This window comes from Nyctereutes procyonoides, unplaced genomic scaffold, assembly GCF_905146905.1.
Source record: "Nyctereutes procyonoides isolate TBG_1078 unplaced genomic scaffold, NYPRO_anot_genome, whole genome shotgun sequence".
In the NCBI taxonomy this organism is placed as follows: Eukaryota; Metazoa; Chordata; class Mammalia; order Carnivora; family Canidae; genus Nyctereutes; species Nyctereutes procyonoides.
This window is the reverse complement of record NW_026575049.1, coordinates 45,993,764-46,018,473: the sequence shown is the minus strand read 5'-3', so window position 1 is coordinate 46,018,473 and position 24,710 is coordinate 45,993,764. Positions and strand designations below refer to the sequence as shown.

The 24,710-nt window shown below is 49.8% G+C and overlaps 1 protein-coding gene across 3 annotated transcripts in view; it reads right to left on the bottom strand.

Annotated features, from left to right (window-relative positions):
• Positions 1-23,708, bottom strand: part of FAM178B (family with sequence similarity 178 member B) — a 45,052-nt gene extending 21,344 nt beyond the window's left edge. Inside the window, exons 1-5 of one of the 3 annotated variants that reach the window (XM_055328749.1) lie at positions 23,402-23,708; positions 17,472-17,565; positions 17,028-17,204; positions 16,662-16,759; positions 2,126-2,213 (exon numbers count right to left, since the gene is read on the bottom strand). In XM_055328749.1, coding sequence (XP_055184724.1) covers positions 2,126-2,213; positions 16,662-16,759; positions 17,028-17,204; positions 17,472-17,565; positions 23,402-23,475 — 531 coding nt within the window. In that variant the 5' untranslated portion in view covers positions 23,476-23,708. Of the gene's footprint in view, positions 1-2,125; positions 2,214-5,539; positions 5,645-16,661; positions 16,760-17,027; positions 17,205-17,471; positions 17,566-23,401 lie in introns of those variants that run through there. The other 2 variants (XM_055328751.1, XM_055328753.1) reach the window with 2 other exon arrangements.
• Between the last annotated feature and the right edge of the window lie 1,002 nt (positions 23,709-24,710).

Sequence of the window (24,710 nt, the reverse complement as noted above, 5' to 3'; positions counted from 1 at the left end):
GAATAGATGGGTGCATGGTGGGAATGTGGGTGACTAGTATGGTTGGAAAGCCCCGGAGCTGGGCAGAGGTGGGCCTGGCTTGGCCCTGGCAGGCTCTGGGGAGCAGCTGGGGGCTCCTAGGCCAGCTCTCCCCCAGGGAGACATCCCCACTTTGAGGAACCCTGTTCATTGCCTCCCCTAAAGGGCCCACCAGGCCCAGACAACCCAGCTCTTCCTCCATAGCACTTCCCCTCCTGACTCTCTAGTCTCCATTATGTTCCCCTCACTCTCCCATGTACTGGCTCTAGGCAATAAAAAACCAATCAAAACAAAGCCCAAGCCTTCATTTGACCCTGATTCTTGAGCCACCTTTTGGTCACTGCGAAACCCTGCAGGTGGGTGGTGATCTCTACCCTTCACCCATAGCTGGAGAAATGCTGATCTTGATGCTCTGGCCTTTCCCCCCTGCTCTGCTGACAACATGCTCCTTGGGGCTCAGCGACCCCCATCTGCCATCCACAGCTCTCTGGGGCCCTGTGATCTTGTCTATTGCATTTCTGCCTGTCCCCACTCCTAACTGCTTGGCATCCCCAAGACACTGTTTGGTCTCTCCTCCTTCAGAGATGCTCTGTTGTCAGGCTTTCACCTGTGTGAAGTGACCCCAGTGCAGGCCACTCCCTCCCCCACACCTCCCCAGGTCTCTGGGGAAAGGGACCTTCCTCTTGCACACTCCAGGAACTCAACCTCAGCCTCATTCACTCCACAAGCATATGCTGAGTTCCTGTGTGCCAGGCACTGTGCTAGATGCCAACAGGCAGTGGTAAGTAGAAAGCATTTAGTCTCTGTACTCAAGATGCTGCTGCTGGGTGTGTGTGTGTGTGTGTATGAACACAGACTCTGACCAAATAAATAAGAAAATATCAGGAGATAAATACAAATAATTTAAAACAGGGTGATGGTACCAGGGAACTTTGGATTGGGTGATCAGGAAAGGCCTCTAAAATTAAATATTTTAGCAGGAATTGGAATGACAAGAAGCCCCAGCCATGCTAAGTCCTAGGAAGAAAGTATTTATGGTAAAGAGGGCAGCCAGGGCAAAAGCCAGGCCGAGCCCACTCTGAAAAGCCAACACAACCAGTCAGCTTTCTGAGCACCCGCCCTACAATCACGTCATTGCAGACTCAGCTATATTGTCCAGCCTGCCCTGGGATGTGCCGGAACATTCTCTCAGCACTCTGGGCAAGGGGTTACACAGGCTTGCCTAGTACACCTCTAGAATGGAGACACACAGCCCTTCGCAGGGACTGCCTTGCCCCTCTCGTGTTGCTGAGCCAGAAGGTTCAGTTGTACCCAGCAACTACTCTGGGATCCTAGGGGGAAGGGAGAGAGCATGCTCAGCTTCTCTGCCACCCATTCTTGGACTGGCCGGGACCCACACTGCCCCTAGGGCCTTGATCTGCGGAGGCTGTGGTCAGAGCTTTCTGGGGGGAAGAGGAATGGGGAAAGAAGACAAAGCTCTACTTTTCTTGCTGCCCCAAGAATGCCTAACACTGGAAAAGGAGAGGCACTTGTAGTAGTTCTAAGTGCATAGTGTTTGTCTTCACTTCCACTGGTTTTTCCTCCTATAAAAAGTAATGGAAGGAGGGAATGGGAATTGGTGTTTAATGGGTATGGAGTATTTATTTGGGATGATGAAAAAAGATTCTGGAGATAGATGGTGGTGATGGCCGCACAGCATCGTCAATGTCCTTAGTGCTGCTGAATTGTACACTTCAAAATGGTTGAATTCTACACTTAAAATTGTCGTAATAGTAAAAAAAAAACAAAAACAAAAACAAAAAAAAATCCAAACCAAAAAACACATTAAAATGGTAAATTTTATGTCATGCATATTTTACCACAACTAAAAACACAAAAGTAACACATGCTCCCAGCTCACTGCTCTATCCTCAGTGCCTAGCACACAGAAGGCGTACAAAACAGTTAAGTGTTGAATGCAGGAATATGAGTGAAAAGTTCAAACTCAGTTTGACTCTCCGGGCCTGAGAAAAGTCGCAGGAGTAGGCAGGCCTCAGGGGAGAGACCTCTGCTCACCCACAGGCTTCCAGGACCCAATGGCTACTGCCCAGCTGAGGCAAAGACTCACTTGGGTCTTCTCTTCCCAGAGAGGGAGCATCTCTTGCTGGTCCAGCATCTGGGCAATGATCACGAGGCTGAGCTGGCTTCGAAGCTGCCTGTGAAGGAAGGAGTTAGAGGAACTGAGGGGTGGGACACTCTCACAGCGGGTGGGCTAGAAGTCCACGTGGGGGCAGGATACACTCTGAGCAGTGAACATGGGAAAGCTGTGCTGTCCAGAGTACTCTGCCTGGCTCTTTTGGTTTATAGCATTTATTGTTTATTTTAGAAGCAATAAAATGTGATGGGAAAATTAAAAAACAAGCAAAAGGAAAAAAAGTAAAGTTACTAGTAATTTCAGAGGCTGGTGAAGTAGTGTTTTCCTTCCTAGTTGATCCTTCTCTCTCAATATCTACACTTACCTGTGGATATACAGAGATAAGGAACCTTCAACGGCATTTGCATACACCTTTGCCTTTTCTGTCCTTTGTAGCCTTAGAATCTTTCAGCCAAAGTGGGGTAGTGGAAAGTGGGGCTAAACTTTTTTTTTTTTCTTTTTCCTTCACATAGCATCAACTTTCCTTTGGCGAACATGCTCACCTAGGGTGGGCATATGAGCCATGCCTGGCCCATCAGAGTGGGCCAGGATGAGGCTTGGGGGGCGGTGGCTGAGGAGACTGGAGGGGGTGATGGGAAGAGGGGTCGAGGGCCCCTCCTCTGCCCATGCTCCCTGCCACAGCTTGTCTCCACCAAGAGAGTCACATCTCTCTTGCACATCAACACATGGTGGCCCCTCCATGGGCAGCAGATGTCAGCCTCTGGCATGGACCTTGATGTGGTCACAGTCCATAGTTCCTGCAGAGAGCCACCATCAGAAGAAGCAAAGGACAGGTTCTGAAGCTTGAGGAAACAAGGAGCATGAGGAAGACACTTGGGCTGGAATCTTCTCCTTCGAGGAGAATGCCCTCAGGTAACACCCCTGCCAGAGGGACCCACAGCTGCTCTCACCCATATCCCTGGAATGACACCATAAGGAACTGAAAGACTAGACATCCCGGACAGCGTGTTACTGGCAGCACTGGGAAATGCTAAGCAAGTATTCTGGGGAGGCAGGATCCAGCCTGTCAACTTCTGGGCTAGGTGGTCCAGTCTCCACTGCAGCTTTCTTAGGGTAGAGACTGCTGCCGCCCAGGCCTCATGAGGGAGGCTCCTGGGTGATGAGGAACTGAGGTAGGAGCGGCTCCTCAAAGCTCCAGTGGGGCTGGGCAGGCTAGTACCTCAACCAGGGGCCTTGCTGATTTTCTTAGCACTTGGTTGAGAAAGAGAGATCAACAAAGCAATAGGCTCTTGAATAAAAAGAGAAAAAAGCGGTACCTGGGCAGCTCAGTGGTTGAGTGACTTTGGCTCAGGTTGTGATCCCGGGGGCCTGGGATGGAGTCCCACATCGGGCTCCCCACAGGGACCTGCTTCTCCCTCTGCCTATGTCTCTGCCTCTCTGTCTCTTTCATGAATAAATAAACAAAATCTTAAGAAAAATAAATAAAATAAAAAAGAAAAGAAAAGAAAAGAAAAGAAAAGAAAAGAAAAAAAACAGCAGGCAGTAACACCATACACGAGAAAGGACATGAAAGAGGGGGAAATGCATAGTGCTGGTGAAGGTGCAGGGCAGCAGAGATGCTCACACACAGTAGGTGGGAATTTCAACTGTACATTCACTTTAAGAAACCGCTTAGCAAGATCAACTAAAGATGAACACGTGCTCACCCTGTGACCTAGCAATGCTACTCCTAGGTACATATACACATACAAAGGTGGAAGTGCACTTATAATACACCATCAGAATGCATCTACAGACTGGGCTGTATCCATACAACTTGATCCTACACATAATGACAGTGAGCTAAAACTACATTCAAAAGGCCTGGATGATCTTCACAGTGTCATGTGAAAAAAGCCAGATACAAAAGAATACATGTGCATTATTTAATTCATATAAAGTAGAAAAACGGCCAAATAGCAGCTGTTGGAAACCTGAGCAGTGGTGATGGTTGGGGGTGGGGTGGGCAGGTTCTGCTTATGTTTTATTTCTTGACCTGAGTGTTGGTTTCACATGGATTCCACTTGTGGCAATCCACTGAGCCATCCACCTGTGGTCTGGGTTCTGTTCTGTTTGCATGTTGCAGTTCAATAAAACTATTACTTAAAGAAGAAATTCAGGTGCTGGGGGAGACAGGATTGCCAGATTTAGCCAGTAAAAATATAGGATGCCTAATTCAACTTGAATTAATTTTTTTTAAACATTTAAAAAAGATTTATAAAAAATTTATTTCAGAGAAGACAGCCCATGCAAACAAGCCCGAGCTGGGGGTGGGGAGGTGCAGAGGGAGAAGCAGACTCCCTGCTGAGCACAGAGTCTGACACAAGGCTCGATCCCAGGACCCTGAGATCATAACCTGAGGCAAAGGCACATGCTTCACTGACTGAGCCATACAGCCGCCCCTAACTTTGAATTTCTTATTGATAAACAAGAATAATTTTCTTAGCATAAGTTTCCCCCCTGCACTGTTTATATTTTATCTGGCAGCTCAGAGAGGCACCAGCCATCCATTCTTGATCAGGAAGCTGACGTTAACCAGCGTGGGGCCCTCCCTGACCCTGTCTCCCTTTAGCCTTGAACCCTTTCTGCGGAGAACTTCGTGTTCCCACTTGACCTTTTGAGACTGTGGAGAGGCAGTGTGGTTTAGCCCCATGGGATAGAAAATAGGAGTCCTTCATCATCCTCCACACCAGACTTCTGTGAGCGCAGCCAGACCTGGCCCTTCACCCAGAGCCCCACCCTCCATTTTCTCCCGGAGCCCTGGCCACACCACACACCCTGCATGGCTTCCACCTTATTGGCAGCCAGGACCTGCTCTCCAGCTGTTCCCTGTGAGCCCCAGCAGCAGCTGGGCCAGGAACACAGTGGGAGGTAAACGGCCCCTCTGTGCTGCTCCTCCAAAGCTAACTCTAGCCAGAGTCAAAAGTCCTGCATCTGGGCTTCATTAATCCCAAACCCAGGCCTGTGTGGGAGCTCCTTTACCCTGCAGAGGGCGGGGAGGGACCAACCTGGGGGTGGGGGTGCTGGCAGGCCAGCAGAGCAGAGCCGGGGTGGTTCCAGAAGGGAAGAAGCAGGCTGGGTGGGTCAGGACAGGGCTGCTGTCCAGAAAAGAAGAAAAGCACCATAAAAAGCTCTGGGTGAATGGATGAAAAGCAACCCACATCTGAGGGTGGCATGTCCCCCCTCGCTGTCCCCGCCTGCTCACTGCCTTTCATTCTGATGGCCCCTGCCTTTTAAACAGTCTCCCGTGCTCTCAGTTCCCACTGGGACACAGGGGCAGGGGAGGGGACCACTTTTTCATTTTAGGCTGAGAACGTACTCTACGGAGGAGAAAACACAAAGACTCACCCTAAATAACACCCAAACTGTGCAGGGAGCAAGCAAAGGGGCCCTCGGGCTCAGCAGAGGTTGACCAGGGGCTCTTCCTTTCCTAGAAGCTGCCTGACCCCACCCGGCAAGGCCTCCCCGGAACTCAAACCAGACGGACAAAGGAGGATGCAGAAGCCACTGGAGCCATCCCAGCCACTGTCATATAAGGAAACAAGCTCCAGCTCTCTGCTCACACCAGGCCAGGCCTCTGCCTCAGCCCTGCCCCCCTCCTCTGCTCCCCCACCATGGGCCTCCGTAAGATCAGGACACTGGATTAGCACTCAGAGGAGCCTAAGGCACAGCGAAATCTGGAAATGACTTTTCCAAATCCATAGCAGAGCTGGGAAGTGGAATACAGGCACACTGCTTCCCAGCTTCCAGCCTTCCCTCTAGCTCCTGCAAGGGGCAGCCCAGCCAGGCACCAGGCGCGTGCAGGGACTCGGAGGAAAGCAAAGGCACTAACCAGTGTGGGCCTCTAGATTGTTGAGACAACAACACTGGTCAATGCAGCCCCCTCTGCTGCCCCCCGCCCTTCACTTGTTCAGAAGGGAACCAGGCCCTGCCAAGGCTGAACTACCCTAAAAGGCCATCAGGCATCTGGCCAAAGGCGTGAGCTGCCTTTTCCATGTCTCTAGGGCAGCTCAGGAAGCAACAAAGGTGGCCTGTTCCGCTATGGAAATGCTGCCCAACACCCTGCTGCAGGGCATCTGCCTGGCTTGCCTCTCCAGGGCTGTCCACACTGCCTCTCTGGCACCACAGCCACCTCTCATGCCACTTCCCCTCCCACCCCCTCAGGCCTTCACTTGGAGTCTATCTTAATGTAGGAGCATATACTACCCAGGCAGGAAGGACCAGGGCCCAGCTTAGAGGTCAGGGCAACCTCCTTGGGAGTCTGCGCAGGCATCCACACACACCTTGGGGTGCTCATGAGTGTGGGTATGCATAGTGCAGACAGGAAGATACAACCACAGATTCTTACGGAAGACCACTACATGCCAACATGAAGGATCCAAATACAACAGCTCAGTTCTGCATGGATGAGTCCCACAAAGTGTTGACACTATGCTGAGAAGGCCAGGCACAAGAGAGAACACTGTACATATACATGTTCAAAAACAGGCAAAACAAAGCTATGGGATGAAAGTCGGGGAAGTGGTTTTAGTCACCTCTAATGTGTCCTTTCCTGCACATATATAAATTAAAAAGTTACTATTATTTATTAAACAAAGTTCATATGGACAATTACAACCCAACTCCCACCCTCATCATTCTACTTCCCTCTTTCTTTTTGGTATCATGATGAAATCCACAGAACTTTAGGCTTAGAACACATCTTAAAAAGTCATCCCACCTAGGCAGTGCCTGACTGGCTCAGTTGGTAGAGCATGAGACTCTGAATTTCAGGGTCAAAAGTCGTAAGTTGAAGCCCCATTTTGGGCACAGAACTTAATTAAAAACAAAGTCACCCCATCTAATGTCTGCATATTTGTCCATTTAATTAGGCCCTCCACATACCTGAGGGAAGTGGCCATATTTTCCACAACTAACTCTTCTTCAGGTGCAACAGCCACACTTTTTTCTCTCAGAATCTTTTTGCCACTGTGGTTTGGGTCCTCTGAAGACCCTGGGGGGTTGTCAATGTTAACATCAGTGAGGTTCTCAGAGCTGGCCTGGATGCTGCTTTTCCTGGCTGCCCTGTGATGCTACACAGACCACAGACTGAGCCCAAAGTTTTTCTCACACGTCTTGCTGTCACATCCCATTTCCAAGATCTTGTTGTTAATTGTGTAGCTGGCTCTCACTTTTCCTTTCAGACTGTCATTACGGTTTGTTGAGATCTTCTGGGATCTTCCATTCCCTGTCAGTTGTATTCATGTCATGCAAGAGTCTGACTATTGTTCCATTAATGGCCTCATCTGAGACATGGGGTCTGTCCCTACCGACCTGTCAGGGAAGACAAGACCGTGGGGGCCCTAGGGGCCTACTCTCCAGGACAGCACTCTGATGGCCAGCAGCACCTTGTGAAGAGCCTAGCTACTTCAGCATTGCTCAGCCCATCTTTCTTACGTTGTCCTCAGGATACAACGGTAGACTCTACCAAGTGCCTTACAAGAACCCAGACAGTCCTCTCAAGAGTACTATTCTGGTTGGTCTGTCAAAACATAAATGAGGCTAGTCTGGTATGATTTATTCTTAGGAATCCTAGAAAGCAGAGCTTTCTGTGTATGTGCTCACGAACCATCCCTGGGGAATGATGGGGGGGGGTGCCTCGAGCCCGCCATACTCCTTCTGGACAGTCCCTCCCTACCTCCCAAGGTCTCCACGGACTCAGGGGACCCCATCTGCTCCTCTCAAAGGATTGATGTGGAACGTCCTTGTACCACAGGGGACTTAAACCCATTCCACACAGCTGGATGCAGACACACGGTCTCCTCCTGTGCTGTCTTAGGCTTCAATTCCCTTTGATCAATAGTCCAGATGAAAAATTATGCTCCTTGTCGGAGAAAAGAAGCAAAATAGGAATTATGTAGTGTCGTTCTCTCTTCGTCAGTGTCAATATATCACTGCCAGCACTCCTTGCCTCGAAAACAACTACGTGGAAGCCCGTTCTGTGGGACTTAGTTTTCTCCACCGGCAGCATCACTGATCCATGCTGTTTGTCCATCTGCTGTTTTTGCGTCCCACTCTCCATCTTCCACATCTTTTGAAGTCCGAGATCATGCCTGAGCTTTTGGTGCAGCCCCTGTAGCCTTTAGACATTTCCCACTTTTTCCTTACTGGGTTGGTTTGCAGTGTGCAGAGTGGTACCACACCATCTCCGAGTCGCCCGAGCCATCTCTCTCTTTGGAATTGGCTACTAAAAACCAACTCTGTGCTTTTTGAGATCTGCCCTCCAGAAACAACCGCTCCACTGGCATTCCCTCGAGTCCCGCGCCTCCCTATCAGGCTCCAAGGGCCCAGAGGGCAAAGTCCCAGCTCCTCCCTCAAGATGCTCACATCCCAGTGGGTCAGCAAAAGTGCTGACAGTCAGGACCTGTGAAGGAGGCATTTCTGGAGAGATACCTTGGTCTGAGCCTAGTCTTGAGGGTAAGGAAGTGCTAACCAAGCAAAGAGGAGGAGAGGAATAAGGGAAGACAGAATTGATGCTGAAAGGCTCTGAGACAAATCATGAGTTGAGGTGGCTAGAGCATGGGAGGCTGCCTGGGACGCTGGGCAGGGGATAAAATATGATTTTGAGGGGATCCCTGGGTGGCTCAGCGGTTTGGCGCCTGCCTTTGGCCTAGGGCGCGATCCTGGAGTCCCGGGATGGAGTCCCACGTCGGGCTCCCGGCATGGAGCCTGCTTCTCCCTCCTCCTGTGTCTCTACCTCTCTCTCTCTCTCTCTCTCTCTCTGATAAATAAATAAATAAATAAATAAATAAATAAATAAATATTAAAAAAAAATACGATTTTGAAATAGGATACAAGGGTCCTAGTATTGCCACTGTTTGAATTTCATCCTGAGGACAGATGCCTGAGGGATTTTAATGAAGCAAAGTAGTGATGTGGCTGGCTCTGCATCTCAAGGGAGGCCACACCGCTGGACAGTGCAAGCATGGGTCAGACGGGGGACAGTCTGGAAGGAGGTAGCAATCCAGGGGTGCTGTGGTAAGATCTGGAACTGTGTGAGGGTGATGGGAGAGGTGGCTGTTGTTGGGGAGGAGGAGCTGGAGGGGACAAGGGGTGACCCCATACTTCCAGGCTTTAGGGAGTGGGCAGGTGCTGACACGGTCATGGAGCCACAGAAGACAGGAGAAGGTGGTGACATGCTAAACCTGAAATACTTGTCCATGCAGATTTGGTGCTTAGCAGGAAAGTCTGGCCAAAGGTATCACTTGGGAGCCCCTGGCATGTGCTTGGAGTTGGATATGGAGGAGGTGGGGTCTCAAGTCCAGTGCCCCCAGGAGGTGGAATCTGAGGTGGAGGTGAGCATGAAGGGAATTTATGGCAGGAGAAGAGGAGACAGGTGCTCTTGGGATGACTTCCTGTGGGGATGAAGGAAGCAGGTTTGAACCAAAGGAGAAAGCCAGGCTGGAATACACAGTCACAGCAAAGCCCTTGGCTAACCCCACAAGGACCGCTGGAGCTGGCAATGTCCTTCAGAGACATCCCGAACTGAGGCAGAGGGGCAGGCACTGGGCTTCTCCCAAGAAAGGCACCTTGCCTAAGATAAGGTAACCACGTTCTGCAAGGCAATTCCTGGGGTGGGATGGCAGGGCGACACTCAGCAGCTGGGGAAGGGGTGCCAGAGACCCAAAGTCAGGCCTATGAACAGAGCACCACAGCGCCCAGCCTGATAGCAAAGTAGTGTGTGGTGTGACTAAAGGAGGGGGACTGGGGATCCCTGGGTGGCGCAGCGGTTTGGCGCCTGCCTTTGGCCCAGGGCGCGATCCTGGAGACCCAGGATCGAATCCCACGTCGGGCTTCTGGTGCATGGAGCCTGCTTCTCCCTCTGCCTGTGTCTCTGCCTCTCTCTCTCTCTGTGACTATCATAAATAAATAAAAATTAAAAAAAAAACCTTTAAAAATATATATAAAAAAAAAGGAGGGGGACTGGGGCAGAATCTCCCCGCAAACCGAGGCTTGAGGAGCAGTGGAGGAAGGAATTAGATGATGGCAGCTGAGAAGGATGCACCGAAGCAGCGGAGTCCGGGGGATGATACTGTGAAGCCAAGGAAGAAAACAATAAGCTTGTTCCTGAGAAAGGGTCATTAGGTCAGTAGTGATAAGGCAGTTTGGCTAGAGTACCAGATGAGATGCATCTCCTCTACTCCTGGCTTTTTTTTTCTTTTTATATAAATATTTATTCATGAGAGACAAGAGAGAGAGGCAGAGACATAGAGGGAGAAGCAGGCTCCGTGTGGAGAGCACAATGTGGGACTTGATCCCAGGACCCTAGGATCATGCCCTGAGCCAAAGACAGACACACAAACACTGAGCCACCCAGGCATCCCAATACTCTTGGGTCTTTAGGTCATTCCTATCACCCCCTACATGCATGCCCACTCATAAAGGTGAGCCAAATCCTCTTCAGCCACAATCCTTCACACTCCTGGCTTTATCGTGACCCAGTTTTTCTTTGCTGCCCTCTTGGTTCCAGCATGGCCCCTCTGCCCCTAGACATGACCTTCATCCTGCCTCTAATTCCTCTGGATTTTGAGACCTTCTAAAATTCTAAGAGTTGGGGGACCTTGGCTGCCTCCTTCTAGAATGTTCTGGCCCTGTCCACCCCCAGAGCCTGAAACGTCTTGTTTTCTTATGTGAGAATTCCCTATGACACTCTGAGCTCTGAAGAATTCATTCTGTGTCAGGGTGGGCAGGGTTCAGAGTGCCTATTCTGGGTGAATGAAGTAAGGGAGGGTAGGGAGATGTAGTAGGAGCTGTAGGGGTGAGGGTGGCAGCAGAACTGCTCCTCTAAGGTAGGAGATGCACGAGTGCATGTATTTGCTGAGGAAGGATTAGAGACTAAAAAATGAAAGGCACAGGAAAAAGGGAAGACTATAGGTCTGGAGGGGGCAGGACTGTTGGTGCCTGATATGGGAGGTCAGGTGAGCAAGAAGGAAGGTGGTGAGTCGTGGGTCAACTAGGTTATGTGTAGAGAAACAAGGGGCAGTGCTGTTTGCTAGAGAGTTTTTTTTTTTTTTAGAGTAGAGATTTTAAAGAGATTTATTCATTCATTCATGAAAGACACACACACACACACACACACACACACACACACAGAAGGGGGTGGGGGGGAGAGAGAGAGAGAGAGGCAGATGCAGGCTCCACGCTGGGAGCCCGATGTGGGACTTGATCTCAAGTCTCCAGGATCATGCCCTGGGCCAAAGGCAGGCACCAAACCACTGAGCCACCCCGGGATCCACACCCCGCCCCCCCCCCCCGTTTTTTTTAAAGATTTTTAAAAATTTATTTATTCATTCATGAAAGACACACACACACAGAGACAGAGAGAGAGAGAGAGAGAGAGAGAGAGAGGTGGGGGGGAGAGATTTTAGTAGCAGGAAGTGTGGTGATGTCTGGAATCTGCTGAGGGCCCCAAGGAGGCTGGCCAGCAGTTCTGAATGAGTCCTGGTCAGCCAGAGGGGTCAGGGGCCCAGGAGGGACAGGATACGTGTGGTGGCGCACGGGGAGGGAGTTATGGTGGAGCAAGGAGTCAAGGATAGACAGGCTGGGGGAGAATGAACTGGTCTAGGGCCTGTACCAAGGCGGGGGTGGGGTGGAGGTGATGCAAGGGTGGGGACAGGACACCCTACGAGGAAGGTGCAGGCCCTGGCCCCTCCCTGAGGGGAGGGAGCAGCCTCACCCCAGCGGCTTGGGTAAGGAACGTGGGGAAAGCTATGGGGCGCCCGCATGTGTCGTGGCTCTTATCCCCAGTGTACAAAGACCTGAAGACTCTGAAGGCCACTTTCTCCCAGGGCTCCTGCACTTGTACGTGAGCAGCCAGCTGCCTCTTTGCTGGTCAGAACCTGGCTGATCTCGCAGCCTGCTCAAGCCGGTTTCATCTTCTCCTCTACTCTGGATGCCACAGTTGAACAGCATACGAGGGACATTTAATAAACATTCGCGGGTGGTGAAGGAGGTGGGGCCTGGGGCCTGCAAACATCAGCCTGCAGCAGAGTAAAAGCAGCCCTGAGCCTCTGCCCTCCCACTAAAAGGGTTCCTCGGAGTGGTTGCGGAGACTTACTCACAACACTTGCTGGAGACCCTGCACAGAAGCCTGAAGGGCAAGTCCCCTTCCCACAGGCCCCTGAAGTTACCCCAGAGGGGTCGATTCCCAAAACAGACTCTCTTCCAAGGGAAAGTCTTCCTATTGGCCCTATTTCAAATGGTTTGCTCTAGTATTTACTTTCATTTCTCATAGTTGAGCTCAACTATGCCTTAAATTTACAGTGCATCCCTGAAGTCTTGGTCAACAAGGTTGGGAGCAGGGTGTGTGTGTGTGTGCCCACGCACACGTGCACATCACACAAATCTTGGTGGAAGTTCTCACTTTGTGCTTAACCAGTCAGTAGACTAAGAATGTGACAGAATGTACAATACACCCTCCTTCCTGGGGTCAGTCTGGGCACTGAGCCCAGTGGGGCAGCCACCACGAGGGCCTAACAAGGTTGCCAGCAAGCTCCTCCAACGTTGCTACCACAGGGAGCAGGCAGTGGGGCGGGGGGTGGGGGGGGTGGCTAGCTAAAGACCACAGTGAATACAGTGAAGCTGTAAAGAAGAATTAGAAGCTCTTTCTGATCCAATTTGGAATGACTGCCAAAACATACCTGGAAGTGAAAAGCCGGGCGGAGAGAACATGCAGGGAAGCATAGATGAGACATGGAGGCAGCCTAGGTGGCTACGTAGGAGTACATTTTCAATAGGTGCTCCTGGGTGCCTTTTGAATTTTGTTCTATTTGAATGCTTTATCTAATATAAATAAATAGATAATACCCTTCCTTCCTTCCTTCCTTCCTTCCTTCCTTCCTTCCTTCCTTCCTTCCCTCCCCTTCCCTTCCCCCTCCCTCCCCTTCTTCTTCTCTTTCTTTCTTTCTTCTTTCTTTCTTTCTTCTTTCTTCTTCTTTCTTTCTTTCTTTCTTTCTCTTTCTTTCTTCTTTCTTTTCTTCTTTCTTTCTTTCTTTCTTTCTTTCTTTCTTTCTTTCTTTCTTCTCTTCCTTCCTTCCTTCCTTCCTTCCTTCCTTCTTCCTTCTTCCTTCTCTCTTTCTTCTTTCTTTCTTTCTTTCTTTCTTTCTTTCTTTCTTTCTTTCTTTCTTTCTTTCCTTCCTTCCTTCCTTCCTTCCTTCCTTCCTTCCTTCCTTCCTTCCTTCCTTCCTTCTTTCGATTTTCTTTATTTATTCATGAGAGAGACAGAGCGGCAGAGACACAGGCAGAGGGAAAAGCAGGCTCCTGGGATCACACCCTGAGCTGAAGGCAGATGCTCAACCACTGAGCCACCCAGGTGCCCCCCCCCCCCATCCTTCTTTCTTAGCAAAGCTTGTGGCAGGAATTAATCACCGTAGTTGATGTGTCTGTTTGAAAGTGAGGTGAGGCTGTCCTATTATATTCACTCCTGGCATTGAAGGAACACTTAGCAAAGGCCCTGGAGCTACAAAGACATCCCCATAAATGACACAGATCCCTGAAATCAATTTGATTCAGTTAACAGATGAACAACATCATAAATTTAGGATATGATGAAGGTAGTCTCAAATCGGCTGGGAAAGGTGTATTATGAAGACAAAAAAGAAAGTTGGTTGGTGTTGGCCTCATTGGCTCTTCAGAGGTGGAAAAAATCAAATTAGATCCCTACCTCTTATCTTTGAAAAACAGATTCCAGATAGGATTAAGAACCAATAATAACAAAGTTAATATTTTTATGATCTCGGGTAGGGAAGGCTTTTCTTTTCAAGATAGATTCAATTATGGGATCCCTGGGTGGCGCAGCGGTTTGGCGCCTGCCTTTGGCCCAGGGTGCGATCCTGGAGACCCGGGATCGAATCCCACGTCGGGCTCCCGGTGCATGGAGCCTGCTTCTCCTTCTGCCTATGTCTCTGCCTCTCTCTCTCTCTGTGACTATCATAAATAATAATAATGAAAAAATGATAGATTCAATTAGAATCAGCTTTCTATATCATTCATATAACTTTTCTGTCAAGCTAAATCTATTCTAAAATAAAATTATAAAAAACCCAAAACCTTAGTTTGCCAAAAGGTATCATGCACAAAAGTTTAAAAAGTGTGATGTAACAAAAAAAAATGATGTATAGACTTAGAAGAAGAAAATAGAGTGCTGAAACATATATAAGCAATTATTACTAAAGTAATAAGATTAATTGCTCCACAGAAAAGTGGGCAAGAGGCATCAAGATATAGTTTACAAAAAGAGAAACAAAAAAAGGCCAATAAACATGAAAGGATTCTCAATTTCGCTGGCAATCAGAGGAATAAAAATCAGAACGAAAGGATGACATTTCTCAGCAAATTGACTAAAACTTCAAAACAAAACAGAATACTAGCAGAGAAACAGACATTTTCATGTCCACTGATGGTATTATTAATTGATACAGTTTTTTTGGAAGCCAAATTTCATATGTATATACCTTAGGACTGCAGTCTTACTTCAAAGAGTTTATCCTCTAGAAACATTTGCACAGATGTACAAAGCTGGTGCCCTGCATGACTATCCAGATTAGGGAGCTGTGTGTAGACTAGGGGACACTATACAGCTAAGAAAAAGAATGTTCACCATACACATGTATGTACGTAAAAGTACACATACATGTGTATGTATATACATATATGTGTGTGTGCATGTATGTGTACACATGAATGAGAAAAACGGGCGCCTTGTTGGCTCAGTTGGTAGAGTATGCAACTTTTAACTTCAGGGTTGTGGGTTAAATTTAAGCCCATTAGGCAAGGAGGGTACTTAAAAAAAAGAAACAAAGAAAGAAAGAAAAACAAGTACAAATAATGTGGCCTATTGGGAGCAAATAGGAAACGGGCTGGACACCACTGCCCTGGAAGCATTTGGACTTGGCTATTCCAGTTAAGGCAGAGATACAATAATCCCATGTATCCACAGAATGGACAGACTTTGAGGGAGGAGGGGACAGATTGCCACTGTCAGCGTCCATCCAGGTGAGAGACATGACATGAAAGCAGGAGCAGGTGGGACAGAGGTGGCTGAGACCCAGACAGGTACCTGTTTTTACGGAACTGACATGGACAGGCAATCACAAACAAGAATTTGGGATTTGGAAATCAGAATGGACAGGATTTAGGATGAATAGGCATGATGGGCTGGGGTGGGAGAGACCTCTAAGATGACAATTTCTGACTCTGCAACACAGTGGGCTAGCTGTTTGGGGTTGAGCAGGGAGCCTGGAGACAGAGGTCAGCTTCTTTAGATCATTTGGAAAGAAGTCCCATGCATCTGGGCTTAATGTAGATGGTGCCCACCAAGGTACTACTCTGGTGTCATGCTTAAAGTTCTCAGAGCTTCTAGAAGCCCAGTTCTTTCAAGTATAGAGCAACAAGTTCCCTTTAAGGACTGTGGAGAGGCCTCCTCTCTTTCAACCAGATTCACAGAAAGGGACTGAACTCTCCATCTCAGGACTGAAGCTGAGCTCAGGATGATTGCACCCAACAGGGCCCTGGGGATATGGGTCTGAATGGAATGCCTAGCCGGCTTCCAGAAGCTGCCCCTGGGGAGGAAGTTGCAGGGGAATGGCCCCAGTGGAGGGTTACTTGAAAGGCCCCAGAACAGGCATGGTTGGAAGGGTGGGGAGGGCCCTCATTCCAGATGGGAGGAGAGATAAGGAGTGATCCACTCCAGAGAGGACAAGGACTTCCCTATGGCTGTGGCCTACAGTGGGGGAAGGAAGGAGGAGAGGAGAGACTGGGTGGGGCCAGGTCCAGAGCAAGGGTCTCATCTCCCAGTGGGCTGTTTGTTCACCTTGTTCATTCATTCGAAAAGAATTTACAGAGTGCTGACAGTGTGTCAGGCGCTGTTCTAGATGCCGGAGGATATGGCCATGACTCCATACGGGAAGTAACGTGGAGAACAGGCACCATAAATAAGGAACAAACAGTAAGAAAATTTCTGGCAGAAAGCCATGCTGTGCAGAAAATAAAGCAGAATGTTGAGAGTTTGGGAGCGGGGACAGGGGAGGAGTGATGAGGGGACATAATGCTGCGGAGGTCTGAAGGACAAGAAGGAACCCTCTACCAAGGACTGGGAGCAGCAGGCGGGAGGTGGGGGGTGGGGATGGGGGGGTGGGGGTGGGTGAGGAGGGGTGGGAACAGGGGTGGGGGGCTGCGATGCTGGCAGAAGCTAATTGTATAAGGCAATTGTTTTGCTAATAAGACTATGTTAAAAAAATTAGGCTTTTTTCCTTTAGTAATGAACTCATTAGTGAGTTGTATTTTTAGTTCTTTCTCCTGGGTTTTAGAGATTGGGCAGGAGGGGGAGGTTTGTTGGGACTCAAGGGGAGGATTCTGGATCCCCACAGTCCACCCTGTCCCAGGGGAAGGGATGAGTGTCAGAGGGAGGAGGCAGAGGTGGAGGAGCACCCACCTGCTTCGAGAGGTCACGTCCAAGAAGAACTGCACGAGTGCCAGTAGGTTGTGGTGGTGACCTGACACCTTGCTCAGGGTGCAGCAGAGCTGCTGGAGCTGTGAGGACAGCAGGCATCAAGGTGGGTTGCAGGAGGGCGGCCTTCCACCCCGACTTCTCCACCAGTCCACTTAGAGTAAGGAGAAGGGGGGGTCACGGAGGCCAGGGTGAAAGGGAAGTTTCCTTGGCATCCTGCTCACCTCCAAGCCTGCTATTCCCATTTAGTGACAACTTAGTTGCAACTTTAGTCCCTAGTGACAAGGCCACATGAGGTGGCTAGGGCTTGGGCTTTGGCTGCAGGGGATGGGGGTCAGGGGGCATGGTTACCTTCCCTGGCCACTCCTGGATGTTCTGAAGGAGCAGGAGCAGAAGCTGCTGAAGATCGGTCTTGGGCAGCAGGCGGAGCTCCACATCTAGGCCAGCTTGGCACAGCAACTCAATCAGGCCCAAGAGGTCCCCATCAGTGTAGGCCACTGGCTGGGTGAGGGCACACAGTGCCAGGAACTGGAGAGTGGAGAGAGTGCTAGGGCAGGGATGGCCTCCTCCTAGGAGGCCAGGCAGGGCAGGAGGGGCTAGGCAGCAGCTGAGAAAACCAAACACAAGACCCAGAGTCACGCCCGGCACAGGGTACTCAGGTGGCAGGCCCAGTCGTGGGACCATGCGCTTTCTGCAGCATTGGTCCCAGCAGCCAGCATGGTGCCTGCACGGTGGTGCTGAGCACACTGTGGGTGCTTCATGGTACCTACTGCATCAAACTGCTGTCTGACTCACCTTACAGATGTAGCTCAGGCTAATGTCCAAGGCAATCGCTGGGGGGGTGTCCTGCTGCTCACTCCAGCTCAGGCTAATGTTGTTTTTAAGCACTCTAAGGTAAGACAAAAACAAAGGGAAAGAAATGGGAGGAGGTGGATGCAAGGGGAGGACTGCAGCAGAGAGGAGGCCTGCCACTGCTCAGAAGCAGAGAGCCTGTGGATGATCCCTTCAGCCTGGAGGGGCTAATGCTCTGTGTGTGCTGGTCATCTACTGCTACATAACAAATGACTCAAAAATACAGAGGCTTAAAAACGATTATCATGTCATGCAGTTTCTGAGAGTCGAGAATCCGGGAGCAGCTTAGCTGGGTGGTTCTGGCTCACGGTTTCTTAGAACATTGCCTCCAAAATATTGGGAGTGGGGCTGCTGTCATGTCAGGCCCGAATGGGCTAGAACAACTGCTTCCCAGCAATGTGCCCACCAGCAGGTCCTTACAATGCAGGGCTCTCCACAGGGAATCCTCAACACCAGCTTCCACCAACACAACACAACGCCAGCTTCCACCAACGCAAGCCATCTGGGGGGGGGGGATGCCAGAGACAGATGCCACAGCCTTTATCACCTGGTCTTGGAAGTGACATCCCATCACTCCTGATTTCTCCAGTCCACACAGGCCACCCAGACTCAGCATGGGAGTGAGAGCTACACAAGGGGAAGAACACCAGGAGTGGGGAACACTGGGGGCCATATCCCAACCCATTCCAGCCAGGCCTCTGGCTTGATTTTTCTGGAACCCAAAGACCAGAAAATCATACTCCACTGCCCCAAAAGAGTCTTCCTCAAGAAAGTTCTTTGTCCATACAGGTATGGTGACTCTTTGCATGCACTGAAAAGTACACCACATTGCAGCCCACATGGGGGCTGGTTTCCAAGGTCAGCATGTAATATGGGGACATTCAGAGTAAAAATGAGAACCCCTCCACAGGTCTCACACTAACATGCTGTCTGCCAATAAGCCTAGCATGGCCAGTTTTTCCCTAGTGTGGAAACAGATCTGGTTGAGCCCAGAGATGTTGAGATGAAGTTAGAGCTTAGGGTCATATGAAAACAAACAAACAAACAGCTCTTTAAAGACTAAAGTTGGACTCAGGGTGGCCAGATGCTCACAGTGAGAGGGGCACCAGTGGACAGCAGAGCTGCACCGATGCACAGACTTTCTAGGCACATTCCCTGGATAGAAACAGAGGATCGGTCTCACTAAATGACTCTTTCTCTCTGGACAAATGCATATTGTTGATTGTTGTATACTGTTGAGGTGAGCTTATGACAAGGCTTCCTGTGCTGTCTCGTCCACTTTTCCACTCTTATTAACTGGTTTGGAGTTCCTGATAACAGTGGGCTCTCCACAATGAAGGCATTGATGACAGCAACACTGCTGACCACATCAGCCTCCAGGGTAGTCGCCTGACCACTGACGAAGGAGGAGAGCTCTGTTCCTGCAGGCTCCAGGGAAAAGTCTCTGCTCTTCTTTACTGGGCGCTGGTGCTGCATCTCAGAGGGGAAGGAGAAATCCATCTTTAGGCACCCAGGGAAATGGTGCCCCCACACATCAAAGTTGGGGGGGGGCAAGGGATTAGGACTGGGCTTGGCCATTCTTCCAGAGTCCAACATTTATAAGGACCAGAAAAAGGGCAAGGCTGCATGTGCACATCTGGGCACCTGCCAGCCCCTTGTCAGTATAGGAGGGGCATTCCGGTATGCTCCAGCCTGTGAGCATGCATGTGTTATGGAAGCCATGAGTGGGAATGCTTTCTGACTTCGTAGAGGGTGGGGGCAGGCACACAATTGACTGTGACTCTGCTGAAGAGGAATGGGCTTTCAGACAGTCTGGTGCTGCCAGAGGTAGGAGGAGTGTGGAAAACGTGAGCTGGGGAGGGAAGTGTGTCTATGACAAGAGCCCTCTCCTCCTTGGGAAGCAATGCCAACCTCCCAAGTGAAGAGGGCAGACAGTCTCCCAGTGTATGGTGTATGCTCCAGCATTTCCCTGAACTGCCTCTCCTTGGGAACAGCAGGCAATATAGTGTGGTCCTTTATTCCCTGCCTTTCCAAGGTTCTGAGGAACCACTTGACTGAACCGACTGCATCTGTGACGCGGCATCAGCTGATACCCAGGCCTCCATCCCCAGGCTCTGAACCAGAGGCCAAGGAGCACAGGCATTCACAGCCTAGCAATCTCGCTCTCCTCCTGGACTCTGGCAGGTTAACAGTGAGACAGTCCCACCACTGGACTCCATGAACAAAGTGCTTCATCTGTCCTACTCTGCCCCTCAGCCCTGACCCCTGGATGGCTGGGTTAGGGCTTGGCCTGTGGCCAGCACCCAGGAGCTGGTGTTTGGATTATGACAACGCTGTTCTACACTCATAAGTAATCTTGAGAAGGGCACGTCACTGACCTCTACCCCAGTTTCTAGGTTTGTTTCCCCCAAGAGATGTAAATAATAGAGTTACTGTCTGTAAAGTATGCTGACATTCTCAGCAGGAGGATGGTAAGAGAGGCATGTGAGCACAACTGCCTCTGTAACTGAGAGCCATCATCAAGGCACCCAGTGGTTGGGGCTCCACCATGCAGGCTGGACCAGTCCAGGCTCTATGAGCCCAGGTCAACGCAGTGAAGGGGAATCAATGCTGAGCTAATGGGAAGGGAGAGAGAAGTGTATTTTACCTGGGTTGAATTACACCATCCCGAGATGGCCAGTGACCAGCCTCCCCTACACTGGATAGGATGCCCTTTCAATGGATTAACTGTCATTTAGTTATTACCTTCTGGCCTCTATGCCAGGCTGCTGTATCAGAGAACCAAGTGGATGAAGGTTTCTGGCACTAGGCTACAGCAGATTCGTGACCAGTCCTGTGTATCTGACTGGGACTTTCAGCTGGGCTTTGTAACCTGGGAGCAGCCTTATTAGACCAGCTGTTGGTGACCAAGGACCTCCCCTGCCTTCCCAGGTGAGACTGGGGCACATGATGGAGAGTGTCTGAGTAGCTGTGTGGCACAAGCCCCCCTTAACCTCTTGCTCTGCTTCCTGGTCTGTCTTCACACTCTGGTCCCTCTTCTGCCCATTTGCCCCACAGATCCTCCTGATTCTTCCCTCCCCAGCCTCATCACTGGGCAGAGGGCTACTGTGTTTGCAACAAGGTGGACAGCACATGATCTAGCCACAGGATCTTGAACCATTTGATAGGATGGTGATGGGTTTCAAGGAAATCTGAGATTAAGAACAAATGCTAAAAGACTTGTCTTTCTCATAGATACTAAAAAGATGGTCCAGTTGTGGGGCCATGTGCAGAGATATCCTAACCCCTTATTTCCAGGCTTGGGCAATAGGAGAGCTCTGTTGGTGCCCTGGAGGAGCCCCCAGAGCATCTGTTCTGTCAGGGAGCCCCAGATCAGGGCATCCCTGGAAGTTAACAGCGCAGTGGGTGGCGTGGAGCCAACTGGCATGGGATGAACTTAACCCTGGTCAGGAACAGGACAAGGAAGACAGTGGGGAGAAGACAGCCTGTCCTGATGTTCCTCTAGTGGCCCATGTGTCTATGAAGGAGCCATATCCTTGGTGGAGGAGATGTCAGAATCTTCACAGTGCTTCCTAAATAGTCTAGAAGAGCTCTCTTTCAAACCTATGACTCCCAGAGTTTACCCAACTGCAGCAGCCAGCCAGCAGTCCAGGTAACCCACTCGAGCATCTCTGCTGCCCCACATCTCAGGAAGGCCACTGGAGGGGTTTCAAGATGTGTCTGTGCTTTTCAAAAGGAAGCTGTGTTCAGGCAGAAAAAGCTAAAAATCTCCCCAGGCTAGTGGCTAGGGAGGTTGTCCCAGCTGTCCTTACAGGGCCATCACAAGAAAATCACCCCTAAAGCCATCGGCCAGATCCTCTGGGCCAGTTCTGAGTCCTTCCTCTTACCCCGGGGCTAACTGCTTGGTCAAGCTAGAAGTCTGTATGCTAGGGTTTGTGATTCCAAGTATTTTGAGGGTGGCAGATTTAAACAGCCATAGTTCTAATGCCCACCTGCACCCTGTGGCCTCCAGAGAGGATGGATTTGCCTGGAAGCATTAGGGGCAGGAAGCCTTCAAATCCTGGGGAAGGAAGAAGTGTGGGGGAGAAAGTGGCCCTGTGCAGGGTGCAGAGTCAGCTGGGTAGTTATCTGCTTCTGTCTGCCAGGGCACCTCTCACTTTCTAGGTGGACACCAGGCGCTCATCAGAACAGTTAGAAATAGGTCTCCTGAGCCCCACAGGCCTCCCAAGAACCATCTTCAAACTGCATTTGTTTTTCGAAGTGTAATCCTTTCCGCAAGTCATTCTAGAAGGCGGTGTGATTGAAGCTCTGTGTTGGGGAAGAGGCAAGTGGCTTATTACACCAGATATGGAACTCGGCGGGAAGGCAGCAGGGCAGGAGTGAGGCAGGCTGGCACATGCGTGGGGTATTTATAGCAGAGTGAGTGTGGTTTGGTCTGGTTTGGTTTGGCAGACGATTACTAAACAGAGTCGTGGAACAGGTTCTTAAGAAAGCTTTGGCCTTCTCTGTGTAGGAACACCCACCTGCCTGCCATGGCAAGGGAGAGGGTCCTTGTGCCTCCTGGGGCCAAAGTTGTCACCAGGATGGTGGGGACCGGATACCACCTAATGCTGTCCAGGGCCCTAAACACCCTGAATGTCTTCCCAAAGAATCATCAAGGAAGAGTTTGAATATAATTCGTAGAACAGGTTTATAACATGTAATACTTTTACAACCCAGACCTAGTCACTGTCCACCCAACAATAGTCATTTATGTATTGTATGGCTCTGATCCTAGGGGGCAGGGACAATGGGTATGCAGATTAGTAGCCCCCCTAATCCAGCCTAGCCTAGTGCACAAAGAGGGTGCCCACAAAACAAGACTGGTCATTGTGGAAATTACATATGAAATTGTGCCTTGCTGGCCATGAGCTGATATTAGGTAATAGGCCAAAACTGAAGCTTTGGAGGTAGACCAGAGAGATTGGGACAGGTCCTAAAAGAGGCCGGCAGTGAGAGCTCTGAGTCACCAAGGGGCAGGAGCGGATGTCAGCCAAAGCAGCAAGACTCATCTCTGCTTGGTTCTTCCATCCCCCTGAAGCTGGGAGCATGGTCATTTATGTGAACATTAGCCATTTATGGTGCGATACTCATATCCACGGGTGCTTGTATGTAGTTGTTCTATAATCCCTCAGACTCTGCTTCACTATGTGGGCTAGAGCTGGAGTTTGGCAATTTTTTTTAATCCCCGTGAAATGCACATAAATTTTATGTAATTATCACAGGAAATCTTTCTTTTTTTCTAACTTAAAAATGTTTATGGCTCTAAGGATGCATACTACAAGCAATAATGCTTTTGTACAACAAATGGCCCATTACATTGGTATGACCTTTTTACAATAGGAAATACCTTATGATTTTTTTCTTCCCTCTCACTCCCCCTAGAATAGGAAATACTTTAAATTAATACTTTTTTTAAAAAAGATTTATTTATTTGAGAGAGAGAGAGAGAGAGAGAGAGAACGAACAAGTGGAAGGATTAGAGGGAGAGAGAGAAAGAAAAGCAGACTCCCTGTGGGGCAGAGAGCCTGATGAGGAACTTGATCCCAGGGCCCCAAGATCATGACCTGAGCTGAAGACAGACACTTAACCGACTGAGCCACCAAGGCACCCATAAATTAATATTTTTTAGCATGAATAAATGTTTAGAAGAATGCATCTCTCTTTTTTGGGTCTTTTTTTGTTTTTTGCTTTTTGTTTTAACATTTTGACTGAAGTATAATAGATATGGAAAACCCTGTGCATATCTAATGTATACAAGTTGTTGGGCTTGAAGTGAGATGCACAACTGTCAAACAAAAGATAAAGGATGGTGAGGAAAGGGAAGTACTCACCTCCCATTGTGTTGGCAGAGGCCCTGCAGGCCCACAGCAGGGCTGTGGGCTCCCAGGCTGTGAAATGCTTCCATGACCTCCTGCAGCGAGGGGCACCACCAATACTTGTCTCCATCTGTCAGGCCAAGGGAGGGCAGAGGGTTAAGGAGGGCAAAGGAGACAGGCTCACTATTCCCACAGGAGGGAATACCCTTGGAAGTGACAACCCCTGGCCTAAGGGGTTTAGTTTCTGCATTTTCTGGCACCACAAGTGTTTTCTGGAGGAATCAAGCAACCACTTGTTTTTGAGACATCCGCTGGAGCTTTGTGAACCTGATGGTTCTTTTTTTTTTTTAATTTTTTATTTATTTATGATAGTCATACGAGGGGGGGGGGCAGAGACACAGGCAGAGGGAAAAGCAGGCTCCATGCACCGGGAGCCTGACGTGGGACTCGATCCCGGGTCTCCAGGATCGCGTCCTGGGCCAAAGGCAGGCGCCAAACCGCTGCGCCACCCACGGATCCCGAACCTGATGGTTCATTATCCTGTCTTCAAGCTCTGGCCGCCTTGCACTGCAAGGGCCCAGGGATGATGACACCCTGATTGGTTCCATCAGGCAGCAGTCGGGGCACTGGGCTGCCCAGAGCTAAGCCAGATGAAGAGACTTAAACCAGAGGCCTCCAAAACTGCAAGATGCAGAAGATGCACAATGCAGCAGCCCTGGGCCCTTTACCACTACCAGCTGAGGCCAGCTCGAAGCCTACTGCTGACTCGACGATGCTGCCCTTGCAGCAACATCTGGGTGTTCCCAGGTCCACCATTCCAGCCCAGGGCACTCCCTGCAGCCTGGGACACATCTCCACAGCCAGCTTGAGTTCAAAATTCCATGGTCTCTTGACTAGTTTGACAAAACCTGAACGGTAATCTGACCTCACCAACAAGGAGGGAAAACCCTATGTACTCGGGGCTTTTCTTCTATAGGACTACTTAAGGACATTTTCAGAACCAGGAAACTAGAAAAACAAAAAACAATGTGGAGGATCATTTTTCCCAGAGATGGATACAACCGTCTCCCTCCCACTTGCTCTTCTGTGTTGTGACCTCTCCACACCCCACCAAGAGGTGGGGTCCATGCCTCCACACTGTCATTCTTCTATGTCATCTTATTGATTGATTTACTCACTTATTGTCCCCATCTCCCCATTAGAATGTAAATTCCACGAGGGCAGGGCCCTCTGCACACCCAGTGCCTGGAGGAGGGGCTGGTATGTGGGGGGAAGCAGAATGAATGAATGACTGGAGAGAACCCTAAACAAACCTGATCAAGTA